Consider the following 20983-nt stretch of genomic DNA (forward strand, 5'->3'; position numbering starts at 1 on the left):
GTTCGAAGTTTCCACCCCTACCATCTCTCCTGACGCAATTCTAACTGCATGGACTACACTGCATGTATCTATACAAAATACCCATCAGGACGATCGCTGACATTACATAATTTGCAGCTCTGTTCACTGCACCGTTGCGGCAATCTTAGTGATCAACGCCTGTGTAAACACCCACAGCGGACCTGCAGCCGGTTCAAATAGGCTGCCGGTGTACCATGTATTTCGGTAACCCTGCAGAGCGTCGAGGTCGGCGTAGATGCCCTGTCGAACCTTCTCCGCAGACGGGTAGACGTACATCGGCGCGTGGTACCCGAGGGCGAGGATCTGCGCCTGGGAGAAAGAAGAGGAGTTGGTCAGGACACCTACGGCGGCGAGCACGTCGCGCTCGACGGTGGCCTCGGGCACCACGCCGTCACTCGTGTACCAAAACGACCAGATGCCTTCCGTCGCAGTCGGCTGGATGTGGTAGAGCCCGGGCGCCGCCGGGATGTGGTACTCCGTACTGGCACCGGCGTTGACGAAGCTGGATCCGGCGGGCAGTCCCGTGTTGTTGAGGAGGCCAGAGTAGAAACCTGTGACATTGAACGCGCCAAAGACGTCACGCTCCTGCTGGTCAAGGTCAAAGGGCTCCAAGTTGTCCACCGTTTGCAAGGCGGTGAAGAGGACTTGGGAGGCAACGATCAGCTTGTTGCCGGTCGGTGTCTGTACGACCAGACGGACACCCGTGCTTGCCGAGCTATCTTCGGGGCGAGTAGCGGCGACCACGGTGGAGTTGAGGAGGACATCATCGCCCAAAGCCGTCAGGGCATTTTCGTAGAGCTCGTGGTTGTTGTGCGCCGCGGTGACGAAAGCCTCTCCCCCGCCCTCCCGGAAGACGACTTCACTGAGAGCCTTGAGAACGTGGATGGTCGGTTTCTGGAGAATGCTGCCCAACCCGCCAACTGCAGCATGGTGGAAAATCGTGAATGCGACGTCTTCCAGTTGGTATTTGGTAATGAAGCGCCCGAACGGAAGAGCCAAGTCGTCTGGAACCGGATCTGGGAGGTTGTAACCCCACGCGAGGTAGGGGTATTTGACGAGCTGCTCGCGATATGCGGTCAAGTCGCTGCTTGGTGTGAAATTTGCGAGGCGTTCCCCGGTTTCCATGTCAACGTACACCGTCGTAGCGCCGCCGGAAGGACGGAATGGGGTGATGGCGACGTTGAGCTTGGCAAAGAAGTCTGTCACCAGTGACGTGTTCCAGTAGATTTGAACGCCATAGTCAATCGTGCCTCCCGTTCCCGGAACGTGGTAGGTTTTCGTGTGGCCGCCCAGTTGTCCCTCCTTCTCAACGACGACAACGGACCGGCCCAGATCTCGGAGTTTGATGGCGGCGTATGTCCCCGACGATCCGCCTCCGATTACTGCGACATTTCGGGTTACGATATCTGCGGGACTGTAACAACCGGTATCAAACTGATCGCCACAAGAAGCCACAGTCACCGCCGGCAGAGCGGACAAGGCGAGGACGAACGAGTGGAGGCAAATCATGGTGGATGGTCGTGAGATACCTGCAATGGGACGGCTTGGCAACATTGGATGGATCGAAACATACAGCGTAATGCAGATCAATTTATGAACTACGCTCCCAAAGGCTGGCTTCCGGTAAAGCTGGAGTTGCGTGTTGTGACTCTACGCATGTGACATGTCAGCCGGCCAAATTCAGGTTCCGCCGGCTTCTGAGGGCCTCAGAGCTGCATTCCAGCATGATAACTACCTAAATTAGGTAGTCATTCGTGATGTCCATACCCGAGCTTGGAAACACATTCACTGATAGGGATGCATGCAGTGTACAGAATGGGAATGGGGATGATTACGGAACATGGGTGATGAAACAGCAGGGAGCGAGACGACACGGATCCCACCAAGGCTGTATGTAACCTGCAGATGAGTAAGCCAAGAATAAGATGCATCATGCATCATCCCACGAAATATCTCCACACCCCCGCTCCTGAGAAGGGCGGTAATATTACCCACGCCCATGATTCGGTACAATGTGCCGGTCCTTCTCAGCCACAATGGATACCTCCCGCAGCAGTCCGTCCTCGGCACCGCTGCTCGGCACTAGTAGGTCTGATCAAGGCCAGAGGATAGTTGCTAAGGCGAGCCTCTCGGTCGAGTCAGAGACAGGTCTGCGTGAGGAGTTCCTATCGGGACAAAAGAATTCCCATCGTTTTTTCGATATCAATCCGAGTAAACGGAATTCCAGAAAAAGGTGTGAGCAGCCATCAGACTTGTAGACCTACCGAGCGAACACTAGAAAACAGCATGGAAGATTCAAGCCGGGCCCGTCTCCTAGACTTGACAGGGGAAGTACAGCGCGCCACGAACCACTATGTCGCCGACGATAGCATCGTCAACTACAAGGCCCTCCAGGCATGTATTCGACAACTGCAGGTGGCCGCAGCCACACCAGCCGACACTCTGTTTACCTTCCGGCTCCAGGTGAGGGCATCACATCCTATATGCTCGGTAGTGTCCGTACAACGAGTGCTGACGCTGTGTCTAGGTGGTCGAGAACATGGGCGTCACGATGCTGGTCGAACTGGGCATCTTGGGCGCACTTGTAGCGAGCAAAGACCAGACAGCCTCTTCCCAACAGCTAGCAGAGGCGTCCAAATGTGAAGAGGGAGTTGTGGGTACGTTGTTTTGCCATCCTGGACAATCCAAAACCGTGATGGTGAGGGGAACAAAAAGGGGCTAACCCGGCTGGTGCGATACAAGTCCGTTTGATGCGGCTGGCGTGCTCCCTCTGCTTTTGCGACGAACTGGACGAACAGACATACCGTGCCAACGAACTCACCATCATGTTGGTGCGGCCGGGCTGGCAAGGGGCGATGCGGTGGATGGATATCATCTATCCGGTGACAGCAAACCTGCGGGGCTTTCTGTCCTCGACCGACTTTGGGCGGGTGCCAGACCCGTCGGACACGGCGTTCGAGTACGTGCACAAGAAAACCATGTGGCGCGTGCTCGAAGAGAAGCCGGACCAGCGGCGGAACTTCGACTTGTGGATGCACGAGCGCAAACGGCACGAAGAGACGTTGTGGCATAGACGCTATCCCGCCTGCGCCTCTTTGTCCCCTGACACGCTGAGGTCCGGGCCGGATGCTGTCCTCATGGTCGATGTTGGTGGTGCCAACGGCTCACAGCTGGTCAACTTCAGGAAGCAGACTCCTCATCTTCCCGGCCGCTACGTTCTGCAGGATCTTCCCGAGTCAGTTGCCGCCATGGTGCAACCTCCCGAAGGCATCGAGGTCGTGGCCCACGACTTCTTCACCCCGCAGCCCGTCAAAGGTATGCACTCCCCACTGGGTTCGTGGATGAATGAGGGCCACGCATCGCTAACTAGGTGGCCTACCTACCCTGTACAGGCGCCCGGTTCTACTACTTCCGCAACGTATTCCACAACTGGCCCGATCACAAATGCGTCGAGATACTACGCAACATTGTCCCGGCCATGGACCCCGAGTATTCGACCCTTTTGATAGACGACTACGTTCTGCCGGACAAGAACGCCCAACTCCGTAGCGCGATTGCCGATATCCACATGATGTATATGTTCAACTCGTCCGAGAGGACGGAGAGACAGTACAAGGAAATCGTCTCGCAGGTGGGGTTGGAGATTGTCGCCGTCTACCCGGCGGGTGTAAACGAGGAGGCAATCCTCGAGGTTAGGGTAGCGGTTAACAAGTAGGCGAATGCAATTGCACAACGACGACTATTTTCATAGTCTCATTTAGAATCTCGGCGCCATTGTAGGAGCAGAAGCAGGTGATCCGCGATTTCGTAGTACATATCCCGCTGGTGTAAGTAAGGTACCTAGGTATGTACCTACCCTACCGTATGTAGGGAGGTAATAACGTAGCACCGCTCCCAAACGCCTGTTAGCTGGCAGTCATGAAAAGAAAACAGTCACCAATATTTAGCGTTATGGGATCGAACTACTGTAAATATGTACTGTACAAAGACTGCATCTGCGGTTAACTGTGGTATGTCCTGCATGTAAAATACATGCGTTATGGAAGTGGTGGCCGGGAAAGTTCTCGGTGTACGAAGGATGGACAGATCTGTATGAAATACCATTCAATGAAAGTGGGGAATCACCCCAGGGGAGAGCGGGGATCGAGCGGAGGTGCACGAAAGATCACGGCGCGGGGGTCCGGACCGTGCCACGTGGGTGCGTGCCACTAGCGCATGCTTGTTTTTACCCGTGCCGCCCGAGTATGTAGGGACTTCGGGTTTGTTACCAATCAAGATTAAGTCCGCACTGTCTTTATCCATCTATCCGAATGACACTCAAGCTGAGTATGCCATGCCCCACATCGACTTCGTTGTATACCGTAAATGTATTCCATGCTATCCTTGTTTGTGCTATGTCTAAGGTACCTCGTGTATCCGTGTATTCGTGGAAGCGGGCCTGCAGACCCGTCACCCGAGTGAACTGTAAAACAGAGGAAAACTGTTGCCACCGACGTGCTGCCCGACGTGCTGCTCGACGGAGCGCTAAGCTGCCCCCTGGCGCAATCTGCCCGGCGCCTCCCCGCAGAGTAGTTCCATACACATCGAGGCCACGGCGGTCGGTTTACTGTGCTCCAAAAGGGGATTACTCGCCGCTAATCCCGTCAGAAAAGCCCATAAATTCGGCAACTAAAGATACCCATCAAGTCAGTTCGTCTGGTAATACCTATACATCCGGCGTTGAGAGTTTTAACCCGCTTCTGGCTGGTTGGTTACCCCAGAAAGCGGATAGTAACTCACATGGTCTTCCAGCATCGCTGTACCGGATTCCCCGCCACATTCCTCTCCTTGGCTCTCTGTCGTTTCGCCTTTCTCCCACTGCCGCCTTTTCTCATAGAAGTCTCGGCACTCACGGGCACAGATCTCCTCGGCCGTCTTGAGCGTCTCGTCCTGGTACCCACGACGCTGCCAATGGTTCCACGTGGTTGAGAGCTGACGAAGCTGCGCCAAGAGGACCGGGAGACGCCGGTTCCGGCTCAGCCGTTGCTCCAGAGCCAGGGGAGACCCGGATTCGAAGTCGCGCGCGTAGTACTGGGTGGCGAGCGCGTCAAAGTCCCAGTCGAAGCCTACTCGGCGGGCGCAGTCGAGCACATACGAGAAGCGCTCTTCTACTGGCGCGTCCGGGGTGGGCATCTTGCCGCCGTTCTCAGAGAGGTCAGTGGCGGGCGTTGCCGCCGATGTGGATGGCGCTGACCGAGCCGACACTGTTGCCGTCCCGGTCGCTTGCATAGCGGGTGCGTTTCGAGGGCTGGAAACGCCGCCGATCTCGTTCTCCTGGGGCGGTAACACAGCGTCCGATGTGGTGGGTGGGACAGGGAGCAGGCTCCCGCTGCACGACCATGGACCGAACAAGCTCTGAGGTGAGCTAAGCTCCGTAACGCTTCTGATACTATCTGTTCGCTCTTGGCCTAGCGATGCTTTTAGCAGCTGTCTCGGGTCTGTAGGCTTTTCAAGCGCAGCATCTGAGTGTTTGAGGGGGAAAGAGTGAACCAGATCAGGAAGTGTGTTCTATGTGTTCTACGCACCAGTGTCTTGGCTTGTCGGTGTACGTGGAGCCGTTGGAGTGAGGGAGAGCCGCGGTCCGCTCGACAATGCGGTGACCGGCGTGGGTTGCAGTTGGGTCCCGTCAGAAACTGTGTCAGAAGACGATAATGGAGATGGCGGGAACGGTTGCTTCCCTCGTCGCGGGTCCGCGCCGTTCCACAGAGGGTCACCAGGAATGCTCATCCAGAACTCCGTGCCCATGTCGTACGCGTTGGAAGCAACATGATGGTCAGGGTGCGTACTGGTGGGTCCTGCGTCCTTCGCTGTCTGAACTCCGCGAATCGATAATTGCGACTTAGGTCCTGGAGGAGCATTCCAGTATGCCGAACCACCGTTACCGTCCAGGGCCCCAAAACCGGAAGGAGGTTCGGAGAATTGGTGGTGCTGTTCCCCTAGCAGTTGCCGCCCCGTCCGCATCTCGTAGATCTCTCGTTGCAAATCCTGCACCCGTTGCCGCATCCGACTTCCTGAATGGTAGGACAAACGTCAGCCGATGCAACCTAACCCATACAAGGCAGAAGCCGCAATTCACAATAACTGCGGTTTATTGCTTCCGTACTATATGTCCTCTGTGCGACACGGTTCTGAATCCGCTTCTTTGTTTTGCGGTCCATTTCGCTTGTCCACACGTCTTCAGGCGGAGAAGGTTCATGAGCATCGTCTGAGACGAGGTCTCTCTTGTTGGTGCCGGTATCGACATGAAGCGGCGGGAATGGATTTCTCCAAGGTTGATCATTGTTGGATTCATAGTCCATCTTTGGAAATATGGAAAAAGCAAACAGACCATCAGTGCGTTGGTGGTCAGAATTCCCACCTAGACTGCGATGAATGCGTGAGGAGGAAAATAATAAGGCACATAAACCCCTATAAGTTCGCGCTGCTGTCCGGATTGGTTTTGCCACATACACCTCCCCCCGGGTCTTAAATGCTAGCGCGGTACATCCGAGCCTGATACGTAACGCGAGCTGACATGATCAGCCTGGTACCCTGAAAGTGAGTACTACCGGATTGTCTCGCCATTCTCTTCTATAAAATTACTATCGCTTGTTTGTTGAGTCGTCCCAGGCCGCTCACGCCGTTTCCACCCACACTGCCCGTAGGCCTGAAGAGGTAGTTCTCTCGACGCACAAGGAGAAGGACCGTCGCCCATTGTTGATTTGGCTGCGAGGTACTCCTCAACGAAGGCGAGTTTGATTGTAACAGTCTGGGTAGGGGTCAGGGGGAGATCTGACGAAGTAGCTTTCTAAACAAATTGCTAGAGAGGTGATTTGGCAGATTCCGACATCTGTGGGGTATTTTGAGTTCGATCTCCGCAAAGTCACCGCGCTAGCGTTCAAGACCGTGATGAAGGTGTACGGTGTACATTCAAGCATCGGGAGAATTCTTGTTCCGTCTGACTTGCATTAGACAGCAAGGGCGCCGCTGCAGGCAGCTTTCCTGGAAGGGAAAGGCACTCTCGCGAGGAACCTTCAGATGTATGTCTGTACCTATGCAGGTACATATGGACATGGGAACTAGCCGTTATCTTCGGGCGTCGGTGATATGCGATCATGTGGCGGCGGATCCGAATATCGCACCCACTTACGCCCACGTGTTGATGTTGTTGAGAGGTTTTGTAGGCAACATCCAAGATCTACGGGCGGATATTGTATTGCATATGTTCGGATAGTGTGATTCTCAACTCGGATTATTGTGCCACTCTCCTTCCATGGCAATCTAAGCTTTCGTCAACAATATGACAGTTGCCGGTCTGCGGTCACGGTCGGCATCTTTGCACCCCAGGCCATCCAACCGGCCGGGCGGGCCGAACCACTTGATGCTGGATATGCGGGAGGCTGTGATTCCGTGGTTCCGTAAAGCCGGTCAAGGAGGGTGGACGGGGGCCTTGATACGCTTGGAGAGGGGTGGGGGCGACCAGGGATGTTTCCTCCAAACATACATACATACATATATCGAGGCGCTTATGGCGAATGAATGGATGCATTCTGATCATGCGGAATGTCTCCCTGGAACGTCTCCGTCAACGTGGTCTGCAGTCCTCTGCTGCCCCTAAACCGAACGCGTCAGCGGCGTCACGGGTATGGGGCTCGGGTTGCATTTGTATAACCGACCACGCAACCGTCTCGATTATTTTTACCAACTCGGGACATCGTACGGTGGTTGCAGATACGACTCTAAAATACCTGAGAGCAACCGAACGATCGCGACTCGGAGGCTCTCTTCTCTTGCCCCCCACGGTTAATGCCGATAACCGGGAATGGGCAGATCATTTTCCGCATGGAGATCTCATTATTGGCAAAACTGAGCGGACGGGCCGGTTCCGCTGTGTCCGGCAAACGCCTGGTCGTCTTGGCGTGCGCGCGCGGGTTGCGCAACATTTTCTAATTTTTTGGAACTTTGAAAGGGGAAAAGGAGAATCAAAAACTTCATATAGTTATATCAACCAACCCACCACATGCGTGCACCGCGAAAATACCTCAACTTACATATATAGATACGTAGAATCTGAATTTTATACCTGATCGACGATGCGGATAATGCGCGTTGAGGTATCGATAGATTTCTGTTTTTCTCGATTGTATTTGAACTTTTCGAAGATATCTTGGCAGGTCTTGGCAGGTCTTGGCGATTTTTACCAAAAATTCACCAGTTTTTAAACCCATCAAGATCTCAGCGCGTATTATCCGCATCATTAATCGGGTATAATATTCGGATTCTATGTATTTAGATATATAGCTTAAGGTATTTGCGCGGTGCGCGCATGTGGTGGGTTAGTTGATATAGCTGTAGATAGTTCGACTGATTTCTGGTCTTCTGGCCGTTTTTTCAAAAATTAGAGCGTGTTTCGGCGCGCGCGCACGCCAAGACGACCAGGCGTTTGCCGGACACAGCGCAGCATTCGGGCACATGCTTGGCCGAAGCTTATTTTGAATGAGGTCCTCCCTCGGCACCTTGGCCGAAGCTTACTTGAACCACAGTCTTCGAACCCCGGCCCGGATGGTCGGTCCATGTGGTGATAATATGCAATGCTTCGTTGGGGATTTCGGTGTGAACGCTCGGTACATGTAGCCCACGTAGGCATCACCCATATCTTGATCGGCTTAGGCAAGCTGAATAAGATAATGGAGGCCAAGCGGAAGTGGTACGTATAGATAACGCCGAACGGCATGGCATGGCATTCCCCAGGATGGGCAACGGACCTATTTGTCGGCCGATCCAGCCCATTCTTCCCCCGTCCAGGCACCCGGCCGAAGGAACACGATCTGTCTACCCAAATTCGGATCCCACATTTCCAGTGGAGCCAGAAAAGAACCGCCGTCGCCATGACAGTGACACCGTCGTCGTTCCTCCCTCCGCCATCTCATCCCCACTCCCACTCCCAAGATTTGCAGCCGCCACAACGCGACAGGCGCCCGCGCATCCTGTGCCTGCACGGGGGCGGCACCACTGCGGCCATCTTCCGGGCGCAGTGCCGCGTGCTGATCCGGCACCTGCCCCACTTCCGCTTGGTCTTCGCGGATGCGCCGTTTGTGTCGGAGCCCGGGCCGGACGTGGTGCCCGTGTACGAGGCCTGGGGGCCGCCGTTCCGCCGCTGGCTGCGCTGGAAGCACTCGCATCCGGCCCTGGACGACGAAGCGGCCGCGCGGGCCATCCTCACGAGTCTGGAGCTGTGCAAGGCCCGTGACGACCTGGCCTGCGGCGGCCGGGGCGGGCCCTGGGTGGGGGTGTTGGGGTTCAGTCAGGGGGCCAAGATCGCAGCCAGTCTCTTGTTTGACCAGCACGTGTGGGAGTCGGACGAGGACGATGCCGCGGCGAAGGGGTACCGTTTTGGGGTGTTGATGGCCGGGAGGGGCCCGCTTGTGGCGCTGAGGAGAGAGAGCTTAGGGGACCCGGCGCTGATGCCGGCGGCAGCCATGAGCATGCAGTGTTTCGAGGCATCGCGTACCTTGATGCACAGGCTGCGGCTGCCAACCATCCACGTGCACGGGCTGCGGGACGAGGGGCTGACGTGGCACCGCAAAATGTCGCAGCAGTACTGCGATCCTGACGTGACCACGATCGTGGAGTGGCAAGGGGCGCATCGTGTTCCGGTCAAGGCCGATGTGGTGGAGCCGATCGCGGCCGAGATTTACAGGGTGGCAAAGGAATGTGGTGTTTTTATTTAATTGCAAACAAAGGCTTCAGTTTCTTCGATTCTGGACCTTGTCGCATACTGGTATTGCAGGGAGAGTCCAGCTTAGATACAGAGATAGATATGGGTGTTGGTGCATAGAAGAACTTGAACCGGATCCCGCTGTGCCCAGCGCCCATTGTCAAGCGAGGTGCAGAAATGCATATATACCTGGTACCTATATATGGGAAACTATGAATGCTCAAAGGCAGCTAACCCGAGAGCCACGCAGGGCGTTTTTGCAAGAATCAATATGGAAGCTCACATTGCCAAGCAACTGATGCCATTCCCGGGAAGAGGGATTTACGAGTTGGTTGGCTTCTTGTTCTCACAAGGCACGAGAGAGACGGATTTGCAGTACAGAAAGTTCTCGATGCCGTACTTGCCGTTGTTGCTCCCCCAGCCACTGCCCTTGAAGTTGGTCGCCGCCCCGCTTGCTGTTTCTGTGTCAGCACTGGCCGCGGAGGAACAGGGACGAAATGTCACCCAGAATGAGAACTAAGTGAATGGATACGGAACCTACGTTCGGCAAATATGGTCGAGTTGTTGACCTGCACCATTCCGAATTCAAGCTCCCGGGCAAGGCGTAATCCACGCTCTTGGCTACGCGTGAAGACGGCAGCTGAGAGACCGCCGACCCGCGAGTTAGCCTCCTCGACGGCTTCCTCTTCCGTGTCCACCTCAACCAGGAATGCCGTAGGGGCGAAAGCTTCGCCATTCGACATGAGCGAACTGGGGTCGACGTCTACCAGTATAGACGGCGCAAGCATGGCCGGGCCGCCGAGCTCGGAACTGCCATAGACGAAGTGGGCTCCCCGGGTCACGGCATCGTCCACGACAGCCTTGGCCCTCTCGGCGTGGCCCTTGGTGACAGCCATCCATTTCGGAGCGAGGCGGTCGATGGCCGCGGCGAGGAGACTGCAGAACTCTTGACGGACAGCCTTCTGCACGATGATGCGCTCCGTGGAGAAGCAGACCTGGCCATGATGGAAAGTGGCTCCATGCGCCACCAATCTGGCCGCCTGTTCCAGGTCGGCATCGTCAAGCACAATCGCAGGGCTCTGATCACCGAGCTCCATGAAGACGGGCTTGAGATACCGAGCCGCCAGCATGCCGATCATCTTGCCCACAGCCGAGCTACCAATGAACTCGACCTTGCGCAACGCTGGGTGGGCGATGACCGTCTCGGTGACCACTGCGGCAGCGGGGCGGTCGGCCATGATGACGTTGACGGCGCCCGGGGGAAATCCGGCCTCGTGGAAAGTGCGGGCCACGAGCTGGTGCGTAGCGGGACACAACTCGGATGCTTTCAGCACGACGGTGCACCCGGCGGCGAGGGCGTTGGCGATGCCCCGAACGCAGAGTACCACGGCCGCGTTCCAGGGCGGTATTAGCAGTATGGGGCCCACGGGCTCCTTGAACACCAGGTGGGTGTACCCAAAGTATGACGGTTGGATGTCGCCTACAACAGCGGCCGACACGGCGCCGGCTACCTCGCGGCAGAAGGTCGACGTTTGCATGGCTGTGAACCGCGCCCAGGCCTCGTCGCAGCTAGTCTCCTGCATCTGGATCACGCCCATCGCATCGGCCTTTTGCTCGAACAACTCGGCGGCGCACAGCAGCATCCTACGCCGCTCGTGCACCGGCGTCCCCCTGTAGCTTCGGAACGTGGTGGCGGCAACGTCGACCGCGCGGGCTGCCAGTGCCGCGGTGACAGTCTGGCCGTAATGGACCACTTCATCGGTGCGTGCGGAAACGACCGGAAAATTAGCAGACGACGGCAAGACGACTGGTTGTCCATCGATGATGTTGTAGACGAGGGACGCCGAGTCGTCCCCCTTCTGTCCGTCTCTCGATACTTTGACGTCGGAAGCCATTTGATCTTCGGTCGACACTGGCTGAACTCGCTGCTGAATGGACATAGACTTTCTCACCACGAGCTCGAACGAAGGCCGAAGCCATAGGATGAAGGCATCTCAGTCGATCGCATTCTCGCCCGAGACCCGACTGTCGATAGAGGCTAGAGCAGCTCACCAGGGATGGACTGAATGCGAGACGACCCGCTAGCATGGGCCCATCCATGATGCTTGCCCATGAAGTCCCGTCAGCCCATGGTCTGTTATTTTGTGTCACACTGTATTATCTAAGTTGCGCGGCTTACGGCGTGGAACTGTGGCACACCATGGTATGACCCGAACCGACAAGCCGGGGCAAACCCGGAGAACGAGACGAACATCAGATTGGGTGACGGAGTGGGGTTGAACATGCGACTTACGTGGTACTGCATTAGCCTGACCTTAAGTGACGGAGTACAGGCATGTACTCGTACACTACGACAGTACGCTGTGTAAGCTGCAGCCATCACTTCCCCTACCCTCACAGTGATGGGAATTTAGCCAGAAACCCTGGGTGAAGTCGCGTAACAAGCCACCGCTCTCATCTTCGGAGTTTGGCCAAGGTCCGAACCGCGAGCGACAAAGAGGGCGGAGATAACGGCCAGCAGCCAGCGCATACTACCTACGTACCTACTTACTAGTAGTTAGCGAGGGCTTGGCCGGTTGAGCCTCACCCGCACGTTGCCCTCTGGTTTTGAGGAATCGGAAAGATTGTATCATTATTCCTTGGTATGACCTTAGTCAAGCCCGCGCTGCAAGCCGTGCAACCACATACATCAAGTTCATCACCACAAGCGTCAGAAACATGAGCCAGCTTCTCGTGATTTTTGGCGCGACCGGCCAGCAGGGCGGTTCCGTGGCGAACATCGTCGCCGCAAGCCCGGAGCTCTCCAAGCGCTTCCGGGTTCGGGGTGTCACGCGGGATCCGTCCAAGCCTGCAGCGGATATGCTACGTATCAAAGGGATTGAGGTCGTCCAGGCCGATCTGGACGACGAACAGTCGATCCGAACCGCCGTCGAGGGCGCGCATACCGTGTTCGGGATGACCCGCACAATCTATGACGAGGAGGCAAAGGAAAGGGAGGTACGCCAAGGCAGAGCTCTGGCCGACGCCGCGGTCGCCGCCGGTGCACAGCATTTCATCTGGAGCACCCAGTGCCACGCCGAAACTGTCTCAGGGGGGCAGTATCCTGTCGGCTCATACGACTCCAAAGCCGAGGTGGAGCAGTATATTCGCAGCCTACCCATCAAGAGTTCCTTTTTCGCCGCCGCAACCTTCATGCAGAACCTTAGCGGTATGAGATGAGATCCCCCAGCCTCCCCTTCCGGACGTTCATAGGGATGAGATGAACCGACTTTTGACAATTTCTGCTCCGCAACAGGTATGATGACACCTCGCCCCGTCGGTGACGGTACATACGCCATCGCCAACATTGTCTCGGGAGCCGCAAAGTTCCCTTGGATTGACGTCGTGGAGGACTCCGGTAAATTTGTCGGCGCCATATTGGCCACTCCGGAGAAATACTATGGCAAGGTTCTCTATGCCGCCTCGTGCATTCATTCTCTCGACGAGGTTGCCGCGATGATTGGCAAGAGCACCGGCAAGACGGTCAACTACACCGTCATGCCTGAGGAGAAGTACCGTGGCTTCCTGCCCCCGGTGGCGGCGGATACCATTGTCAACATGTTCTTGTATATCCAGGACTTTGGCTACTATGGCGCCGAAACCGAGGAGCGCGTCAAGTGGTCGGGCGAGCAGGCGCTGGGCGACCTAACCAGCATGGAAGAATTCGTCTCTAGGGCTATCAAGCTCGAGTGAAATGTGGTTGGTGAGCTGGATGTATACACAAAGTTAGGGAGATCAGGTAGCTTCTTTTTAATGCAGTCCTAATTTGGCAGTTTGACCGCTCTACGGAGTGCCGAAGCGAATAACTCAAAGCTAATCCGCGGCACCTTATTTTCATTACTGATGAGTGTAGTCTCTCTGGAGAACAAGATAAAAGCAGGGCTAGAGGACTCTTGTGGCCCCCCGGACCTGCACGAAGTATCTGTGACATATAAATGGCATACAATATAAGCGACGTCTGCCAAAGGACAGTCCTCGCACGGGCCTTCAGATGGCAACCTTTCTTTCTCTGTTCAACGCATCGTCAATGTACCAGTGCGGAGCATTAACTACATTGTTCCGTACCTTTAGCTGATGGCGGTAGCAATGGGGTAGAGGTCTATCTTACGATAGGCCTAGCATAGTAATACAGTGAACACTGTATGGGACTTCCCTAACCTACCTACGTATCTAGCATCTCCTGTGTCACCTTCGGGAACCTCTCATGAGGCTGACAGCAACCACCACCCTGAAACAGGCTGGACCGAGGTCTCATCATCTTCTCCAATGACCTGCATCCCCATCGACCCAGCCAATAACGACGCCTTCCTGGGCTCAAGCCCGTCCTGGTACAGCGTTAGAGGAACTTTCACAACGCTCGCAGGGACTTTCTTCCGCTGAATCACGGGAAACTCGACGCCGTTTAGCCTTAACCTCCGATATCCGTCCGGCTCCCCTTCCAGTTGATAACGAGAAAGCTCTTCATCACTAAAGCTCTTTATCCTCTGGCCATCAGCACCCCACCAACAAAAGGCCGTCAGCCACCCGGAAAGAGTAAGTATATTGCCGGAAGTGTCCGCTCCCGTTTCATGCACTGCGTGCGTCCAAAAGCTCTTGACATCCGTGTCCTCCGGACGGTCAAAGCTGGCAACCATATACTCAAGTACTTTGGTTAGCCGCAATGTCCACTCAATTGTCTCCTCGTGGTCGATAGTTCCAAACCAGGTGACGCGTTTCAGCATATCAGCCCAGTCACTTCGTTCGCCCAACAGCGTCACCGATGGGAAGCTACAACCGAAGCGAACACCGTAGCTAAAATACTCCTTCATAGCGCCGAGGAATACCATGGCGGCAGTAGCCCGGTCATGTGGCGTTGTGGTGGTAAAGCTGGGCAGAAGGGTAGTGGCGATGGCAGGATCCTTGAGGTTCTGCTTTACCTGTTTAGCCAGCTGCTGCGCAACCACACCGAGATTGACGGTTTCGACGGTCGCCGGGCGGGCATCGACCACGAGCTCAGGGCGACCTTCGTGGGCAACGAAAATGGGACGGAGAGCCTCGGCATTCCCGTTGACGAACAGGCTGAACTGGGCGAGGATGGCGAGCCAGATATCGTCGGGTCGGAGCCTGAGATGAAGGTCCTGCTGCCAGGCGCGTATGACGGTGTGGACGAACCCATTCTTGTTGGGTACAACCGAGACGCCTGCTTCTGGAGCATTGTCTGGGAAGCTGAACGAGGAGCGAAGAATGCGTGTTTTGAGAGAGATGGAGGAGGAGCGGCGGCCGCGGGACGGGAGGAGCAGCCCGAAAGGCGACGAGGCACCCCGATCGCGGTTCTTACCGCTCCCCCTGATGAGCGGGTCTGGTCTGATGACCGCGGGCATCGCGGTGTTGCCGATCTTCCAGAGGAGGAAGTCCCGTGCGGAAGCCCCCGTCTGCCGTCTGTGTTGGCTACTCGTGGGCGCACCACGCCTCTTCAAAAACGAGTCAACGAAAAGGGGTTTTCGTCTTTGTGGGGAACGTCGAGAATGTGATTCCCTCTTCGTGGAGAATCGGCATTTTGTTGCCTCGTGCAGGGAGAAACGGATGAATATATAGGCGGACCGGATTGAGAGAAAACTGCCCCATGAGGTGTGGAGCTGCGCCGCCTGGCGACTTTGTTACACCTACCATTTCCTAGCACCCATAGCTATGACGCAGGCATCCTCTTTTCCTTTTAGCACCACCTGAGGTTGTCTTGCACCTGATATAGACATATAGACTACGTACTGTGTGTGTAATCATAGATATTCACCATCGCGAGTTCGTTTGTTGCTTGTTACCTTGCTATACACGAGCGATTTTAGAGTGATCCGGAAGGACAACCTGAGGGGTACCCCTCCATACCGCTCGGCCCAATAACCAACCAGTGGAAAGCGTTCTCCCCACCCACTTATATCCGTGACCCAACCGCGCACAGGTGGATCAAGTTGTCTCCGGCGGCCCGTTGTTGGGCAGTGGGATAAGTGGACGGGGTGAAAGAAGGGGCCGTGCAGCGCTGGCGAAGGCCTCTCAGACCTGACACCGCCGTAGGCCGACTTGTTAAGAAACTCTCGCTGAAGCCAGGCAATTAACCGGAATAGAGTCACCGTCCATCGCGCGCTCCATCTCGCACTAAGCGAGTTACCAGATGTTAGGGTTCGGGCGAGGAACCGGGATCCAACATTGCCCCTGTTGAAATAGACACTCCTGAATGTGACGAGAAGAGATGATGGCATCAAGAACGATTGGTTGGAGGAACGTCAGTGGGATTGATATATGTGACTGCTACCCCTCCGAGTCTCCGAGTCGCCGCTCCAACGACACATAGCTCTTATTGCAACCCAAAATGGCAGTATGGCCTTCGGGCATGCAATGTTCTTCATACCTTCGTCCTGGCCCAAGCCATTTTGCAGCGGTAAGTGAGCCTGCATCAAGTAGCTGCCTGCATCAAGTAGCTACCTATTCAGTCCTGCTGGGCTTTATCAGCAGGGTCCCTGTTCACATCACCCCAGTTAACATAGATCGTGTCGCCAACGCTAACGGTTCCCGTGGCGATGGGAGTGCCATCGCCCTTCTTCGCGTCCTCGTACGTGTTGTACAGCGATGCCTTGTGGTCGACACCCTTCGTCAACGAGAAGCCCGGCGCCGCGAGATTGACGATGCTCTTTTCCGGGTCTGCGTCTTGTACGGTCGGTCTGTGTTGTTGGGCGTCTGTTGTTAGATATGCCCCTCACCATCTAAAGCAGAAGAAGGGGACGGCGGGAGAGACTCACAGGGGCTGCAAACTCTTCTCAAACACATCATCCAGAACGACAACCAAGCCCTTCTTCAGCTGTTCGTCAGTCAGGTTCGTGGTCAAATTCGTCTTGACCAGCTCCGCACTGATCTGAGCGTTTGGAGCCTTCTTGAGGACATGGTCCAGGTGCGTCTCGTTCTTGCTACCATAAAGGTAGAACGGCATCTTGTTCGGATAGTCGGCGTCCAGGTCAGCAAATGCCATGGATTCATTGACCACAACCCGGACATTGTTTATCGCAAAGTTCTGCATCAGTGCAGGGTCTTCCTTCCCCGGCACGCCTTTGTCCAGTCTGAACTTGTACTTCGACGCCGTTTCGGGGTTGAGCAGGCCCGTGAGCATGTCTTCGAGGTACTCGCTCTGCATGTTTCGGATGGTATAAAACTGGCTTGGGTTGTCGTTGCGCTCTTGCTTGTACCGAGACTGCACATCCTCGGGTAGGTCCCCCGTAATGATGAGTTGCTTGCGGTGGTTGGCCATGTGAAACATGGCGATGGATACAAAATGCACTTGCTCCACGCCCTGCATGACAAAGGTGTGGTTGTCCGGTGTCCGCTTGTTGCGGATGATGCAGCGTTCAATGCCGCGCTCGGCGACGCTGCGGAAGCCTTGGATCATCTTTTCCATAAGGCCTGGCGTGGTGGGCCAGGGACTCATTGTTACGTTGCAGAGGAACCGCAAGTCACCGGGGGCGGGCTTGACTTGTCCTCCCCCGTCGTCTTTCGTGAGACCTAGACGGAGCTTAAGGGTATCCAGACACCCGCCGTAGGCCGTTTCGCTGAATTCGGATGCCGTGAGAACTATCGGTCGCTCTTCGACCTTGTCCTTTTGGGATGAGATGGAGAGCTTGGAGAAGATCCAATCGTTGAGGTAGTTAGCTTCGCCCTGAGGACGGTTGTCAGCGTCTGCATGCACTCAGAAGTATGTGTTGCTTCAAAGACCAAGGTTAGCACTCACCACGTCCTGATTCACCTCGCCATCAATCTTAAAATTGGCTCCAAAGGCATTGATCATGAGATCACCGCCCAGCTCGCACAGCAGTCCCCATGCCTTCGGATCCTCGAACAACGTCTTGTTATCGCGACCGACGATGTTGTCTCGGATGTACTGTTTCTGGGCTTCGACATCCCCGCCCGCTATCCTCTCCTCGGGTAGACGTATGAGAGGAGCGACGATCAGGGGGTCATCCTTCCGTGTCATCGTGGCCCAATGGCAATAAAGCTGATGGAGGAATAAACACGTTAACTTATTATAGACATGGGAGGAAGTAAGTGGGCTAGACGAACCTTTGCGCACGAGAAAATGGCCTCGCCAAGCAGCCTGCCGTATCCATCCTGATGAAGACCCAGTGACTTATGGCTAAGCCATGTAGCAACCGCGGACGCGCCAGGCTTGCTGCCCTCAACGCCGTAGACCCCCATGCTCCCTGTGTCGTCACCGGCATGGAACACATATGGACTGGTCCAGGTGACGAGATATCGCATGCGTCCGTCTCGGTAGCAGAGTCCGCCTGCCGGGTAGTTGATGTAACCGGACCTTGAGTGTCTGTGTCAGAGAAAAGACGATCCCAGAGACAGAAGGCAGAAGACTCACTTGTGTGGATCAATCGTAATGCTATCGGCATGCTTCAGGTGCTCCAGCTGCTCCCTCGTGTACGGATTCAGGGGCATCGTCGGCACATACGGAACAAGTCCCGGGCCACGGCGCTTGCGCGACCGTAGCAGCGAGGCAAAGTATCCACCCCACGCGGCATCGCAGTGGATTGCGAACGAGATGCCCTTTTCTTTCTGGTACTTCTCACGGAGCTCAATAATACGGACGAGCGGGTCGCACGCACCGTGCTCGGTGGAACCCATGATGGCAACGACGCCAAAGATGGGAGTCTTCTCTGCGATGCACTTGTCGAGTTGCCTCTCGAGGTCGCTGATGTCCATCCGGGCCTCGTTATCGACGCGGATGTCGACAAAGTTTTCGGAGCCGATACCAGAAATTGCTTTTTCGAGAGGTTAGTGCCGTGGCCGTCGATATTTGGTGTGAAGTAATTCCTGCGAGAGACCCAGGGACTCACCTCCGCCTTTGGGCCAAGAGTAATGCTTCGTAGCGCTGATCATGAACTTTCCGGGGTTAATGTTGAACTTTTTTTCCACGGCGTCCTTGCCTGTCGTCTGGATCAAGTATGGCTTCAGAGCGTCCTGCAGGAAGCCCGGGGTGACGGAGTACTCCTCGCCCAGTCTAGTGGGAAGCGCGAGCACCGTGGCGGGCGTGAGGTTCAGGAGCTCGTCGTTCGTGAGCTCCAAAAACGCCTTCGGTCCTGCATTGCAGGTCTCGACTGTGAAGGGCGGCTGGACGGTGCTGAGGAACTTGAGCGGGCCTTCGGTCATGGCAAGCTTCAGGGAGAAGGGGTAGAACATGAGGCTTCGAGCTGTTGAACGAGGGTTGTTATTGTTAGCCTCCCCCTTGTGGAAGGTGAACATCGGGGTTCCGTACTTGACCAAATAGCCTCGAGATTCGCGACCGACCCATCCTTGACAGCGACGAGGACGTGTTAATAGTGGAATCACTACCATCGACACGGAAGGATAGACGGGAGCTATAAACATATACACTTACGCAAGTGATATGACCCCAGGGAGCGGGATCTCCAGTGGGGGAATTGTAACCCAACATCTGACAAAGGTCCTGGCCAACTTGTTTCTCAAGTTCCGTGGTGTATGGGCTTGCTTCGGTGGCAACATTGTTGGGGTTGTATATCATGGTCGTCATATCTTCAAGTCACAAATGTCAGATACAGGTGTTCGAGTAATCGCGCGCATATGACTTACATCCAATGATGCTCGCCATTGTGGTATCCATGTTCATATGGGCATTGTACCGCGGCGACCAAAACGGTACAGAATGCTGCGCCAGCTTCGTAGAGAGCTCATTCGTGTCGTCCTGGAGCTTCGCGATGCTCGTTTTGTAAATATCCAACTGCTGCATCTCTTCGGTAATGAAGACGTCCCCATCCTGATGGTAATCTGCGAGTTCGACTCGAGTTTGCTTTTGGCGGTCAAGGGCTTGGCTGAAGAGCTCCTTCAGGACGTCGACGTTTTCCGCCCGTGGGCCGAGGAACCAGGAGCTAGTGAGGGCATGATTGGTTTGGTTACTGTCGAGGGGGTCGAGGGGGTCGGGTTGGGTCCCGGTGGGCGCCATCGTGGAGGCAAAATTAGCTAGAAGAATGTCCTAGGTAGGTAGGTAGCTAGGTAGGTAGGTTTCGCCGTTGATGAGGAGTGTTGGTTGAGGTTGAAGAGGCCACAGCAATCACTTATATATGTGTTAACCCTGAGGTGCTGTTCATCCCAAGGTACCTATGTATATTGCCCAAACCACGCATCCGCGCATCTTGAGATGCACAACACAAGTTACACAGCAGTCGGATGAGACACTGAAGGCTCCGATATCATCTAACGCGCCGTTGCCGCTCAAAAAGGTCGTAACGCCCAGATTTCTCTGGCGGCAGCCGCGCCAACATACTGTCGCGTGGGGAATTGTCCTAAAATTCCGCTAGCTCGAATAGTGGTGGTGAAACCGGTCTGGAGAAGGTCTTAGCAGTGTAGCACTCCTGGGTGGGCGGGTGGAGTTGGCTGTTGATGGATTTGGCTGTGGATGCATTTGGGATGCATTTGGCTGCTAACGGTGTGGATAAAGGTTGAAGAAGCCGTAGCAGTAGCTTGCATATTACAATACACGAGACTTTAAAGGACTTCGATATCATCCGACACGCTGTTGCCGCTCAAAAAGACCATAACCCCCAATTTTCTCCGACGGCATGCGCGTGAGAGGGGCCGTTGTATTAGCAATGTCGATGCATCATGCCGATGTGGTGCACCAATACGTCCACTGGCTGTTACGCTATGCACCAGCTGTTAAATTTGGACATGATCGACCAGTTTCAGCTTGCCATTGACGCGTGAACACAGCCATCCATCGCACCACTAATGCATGCGGCGGTCAATGTGTTGACACCCGAGGAGGGAGGGGGTATGCTGGACATTGCAGAAGAATGCATACGAGGTTCCCTTTTTGCCACCCGCTCATAGGTCCCCTCAGACATGCACTCAAGGCATTGGATAGGAAAGGGCAAAGTTCAGTGAGACAAACTTGCCACTCAGCTTTGCCCTACTCCAAGGCACCCTTGAGATTTGCTGCGGACTGCGGTACTTTTCCGATGTGCGCATCCATCTGTCCTTCATCTTGCCGCTCTCAACGGAGTCGCAGTCTGCCTGTCACCCACAAGGCTTCGCACAGGACCCTTCATGACTCGATCAACATGACAGAGGAGCATAAGCAAGGCAAAAGATCAGCACTGCTCATCGGTATCAACCGATACCACAGCTCCGAAATAAGCGACCTGG

The 20983-nt window shown here is 55.3% G+C and overlaps 9 protein-coding genes across 9 annotated transcripts; 3 read left to right on the forward strand and 6 right to left on the reverse strand.

The window, feature by feature from the left end:
* Positions 1-123: 123 nt before the first annotated feature.
* On the reverse strand, positions 124-1530 carry B0H64DRAFT_445725 (uncharacterized protein; the record flags this gene model as incomplete). Its single annotated transcript, XM_062806866.1, has 1 exon — positions 124-1530. The coding sequence occupies one exon, from the start codon at positions 1528-1530 to the stop codon at positions 124-126; it is 1407 nt and encodes a 468-aa protein (XP_062655206.1).
* Positions 1531-2572: 1042 nt separating this feature from the next.
* On the forward strand, positions 2573-3736 carry B0H64DRAFT_330071 (S-adenosyl-L-methionine-dependent methyltransferase; the record flags this gene model as incomplete). The annotated part of the gene is made up of 3 exons (XM_062800914.1): positions 2573-2678; positions 2764-3336; positions 3414-3736. 3 exons carry the CDS (start codon positions 2573-2575, stop codon positions 3734-3736), a joined length of 1002 nt encoding a protein of 333 aa, XP_062655207.1.
* A 784-nt stretch (positions 3737-4520) lies between these two features.
* Positions 4521-6359, reverse strand: B0H64DRAFT_435481 (uncharacterized protein; the record flags this gene model as incomplete). The annotated part of the gene is made up of 4 exons (XM_062806139.1): positions 4521-4689; positions 4801-5498; positions 5586-6071; positions 6164-6359. 4 exons carry the CDS (start codon positions 6357-6359, stop codon positions 4546-4548), a joined length of 1524 nt encoding a protein of 507 aa, XP_062655208.1. The 3' UTR covers positions 4521-4545.
* Positions 6360-8726: 2367 nt separating this feature from the next.
* Positions 8727-9778, forward strand: B0H64DRAFT_468353 (serine hydrolase FSH; the record flags this gene model as incomplete). Its single annotated transcript, XM_062807746.1, has 2 exons — positions 8727-8750; positions 8997-9778. The coding sequence occupies 2 exons, from the start codon at positions 8727-8729 to the stop codon at positions 9768-9770; spliced, it is 798 nt and encodes a 265-aa protein (XP_062655209.1). The 3' UTR covers positions 9771-9778.
* Positions 9779-9916: 138 nt separating this feature from the next.
* On the reverse strand, positions 9917-11950 carry B0H64DRAFT_365985 (Aldehyde/histidinol dehydrogenase). The gene is made up of 2 exons (XM_062801890.1): positions 10299-11950; positions 9917-10212 (listed from the first exon to the last, which is right to left on the reverse strand). Exons 1-2 carry the CDS (start codon positions 11695-11697, stop codon positions 10079-10081), a joined length of 1533 nt encoding a protein of 510 aa, XP_062655210.1. The 5' UTR covers positions 11698-11950; the 3' UTR covers positions 9917-10078.
* Positions 11951-12189: 239 nt separating this feature from the next.
* B0H64DRAFT_407763 (uncharacterized protein) lies at positions 12190-13568 on the forward strand. The gene is made up of 2 exons (XM_062804581.1): positions 12190-12965; positions 13053-13568. Exons 1-2 carry the CDS (start codon positions 12476-12478, stop codon positions 13487-13489), a joined length of 927 nt encoding a protein of 308 aa, XP_062655211.1. The 5' UTR covers positions 12190-12475; the 3' UTR covers positions 13490-13568.
* A 284-nt stretch (positions 13569-13852) lies between these two features.
* Positions 13853-15605, reverse strand: B0H64DRAFT_407764 (uncharacterized protein). Its single transcript, XM_062804582.1, has one exon. The coding sequence runs from the start codon at positions 15154-15156 to the stop codon at positions 13999-14001; it is 1158 nt and encodes a 385-aa protein (XP_062655212.1). The 5' UTR covers positions 15157-15605; the 3' UTR covers positions 13853-13998.
* Positions 15606-16044: 439 nt separating this feature from the next.
* Positions 16045-19781, reverse strand: B0H64DRAFT_477906 (pyridoxal-dependent decarboxylase domain protein; the record flags this gene model as incomplete). The annotated part of the gene is made up of 9 exons (XM_062808224.1): positions 16045-16488; positions 16567-17474; positions 17547-17810; positions 17876-18125; positions 18183-18582; positions 18658-19011; positions 19077-19113; positions 19200-19354; positions 19412-19781. The coding sequence occupies 9 exons, from the start codon at positions 19779-19781 to the stop codon at positions 16257-16259; spliced, it is 2970 nt and encodes a 989-aa protein (XP_062655213.1). The 3' UTR covers positions 16045-16256.
* Positions 19782-19883: 102 nt separating this feature from the next.
* Positions 19884-20582, reverse strand: B0H64DRAFT_407770 (uncharacterized protein). The gene has a single exon (XM_062804583.1). The coding sequence runs from the start codon at positions 20341-20343 to the stop codon at positions 20122-20124; it is 222 nt and encodes a 73-aa protein (XP_062655214.1). The 5' UTR covers positions 20344-20582; the 3' UTR covers positions 19884-20121.
* Positions 20583-20983: the final 401 nt, after the last annotated feature.

Source organism: Chaetomium fimeti (genome assembly GCF_033439085.1).
Source record: "Chaetomium fimeti strain CBS 168.71 chromosome Unknown B0H64scaffold_8, whole genome shotgun sequence".
In the NCBI taxonomy this organism is placed as follows: Eukaryota; Fungi; Ascomycota; class Sordariomycetes; order Sordariales; family Chaetomiaceae; genus Chaetomium; species Chaetomium fimeti.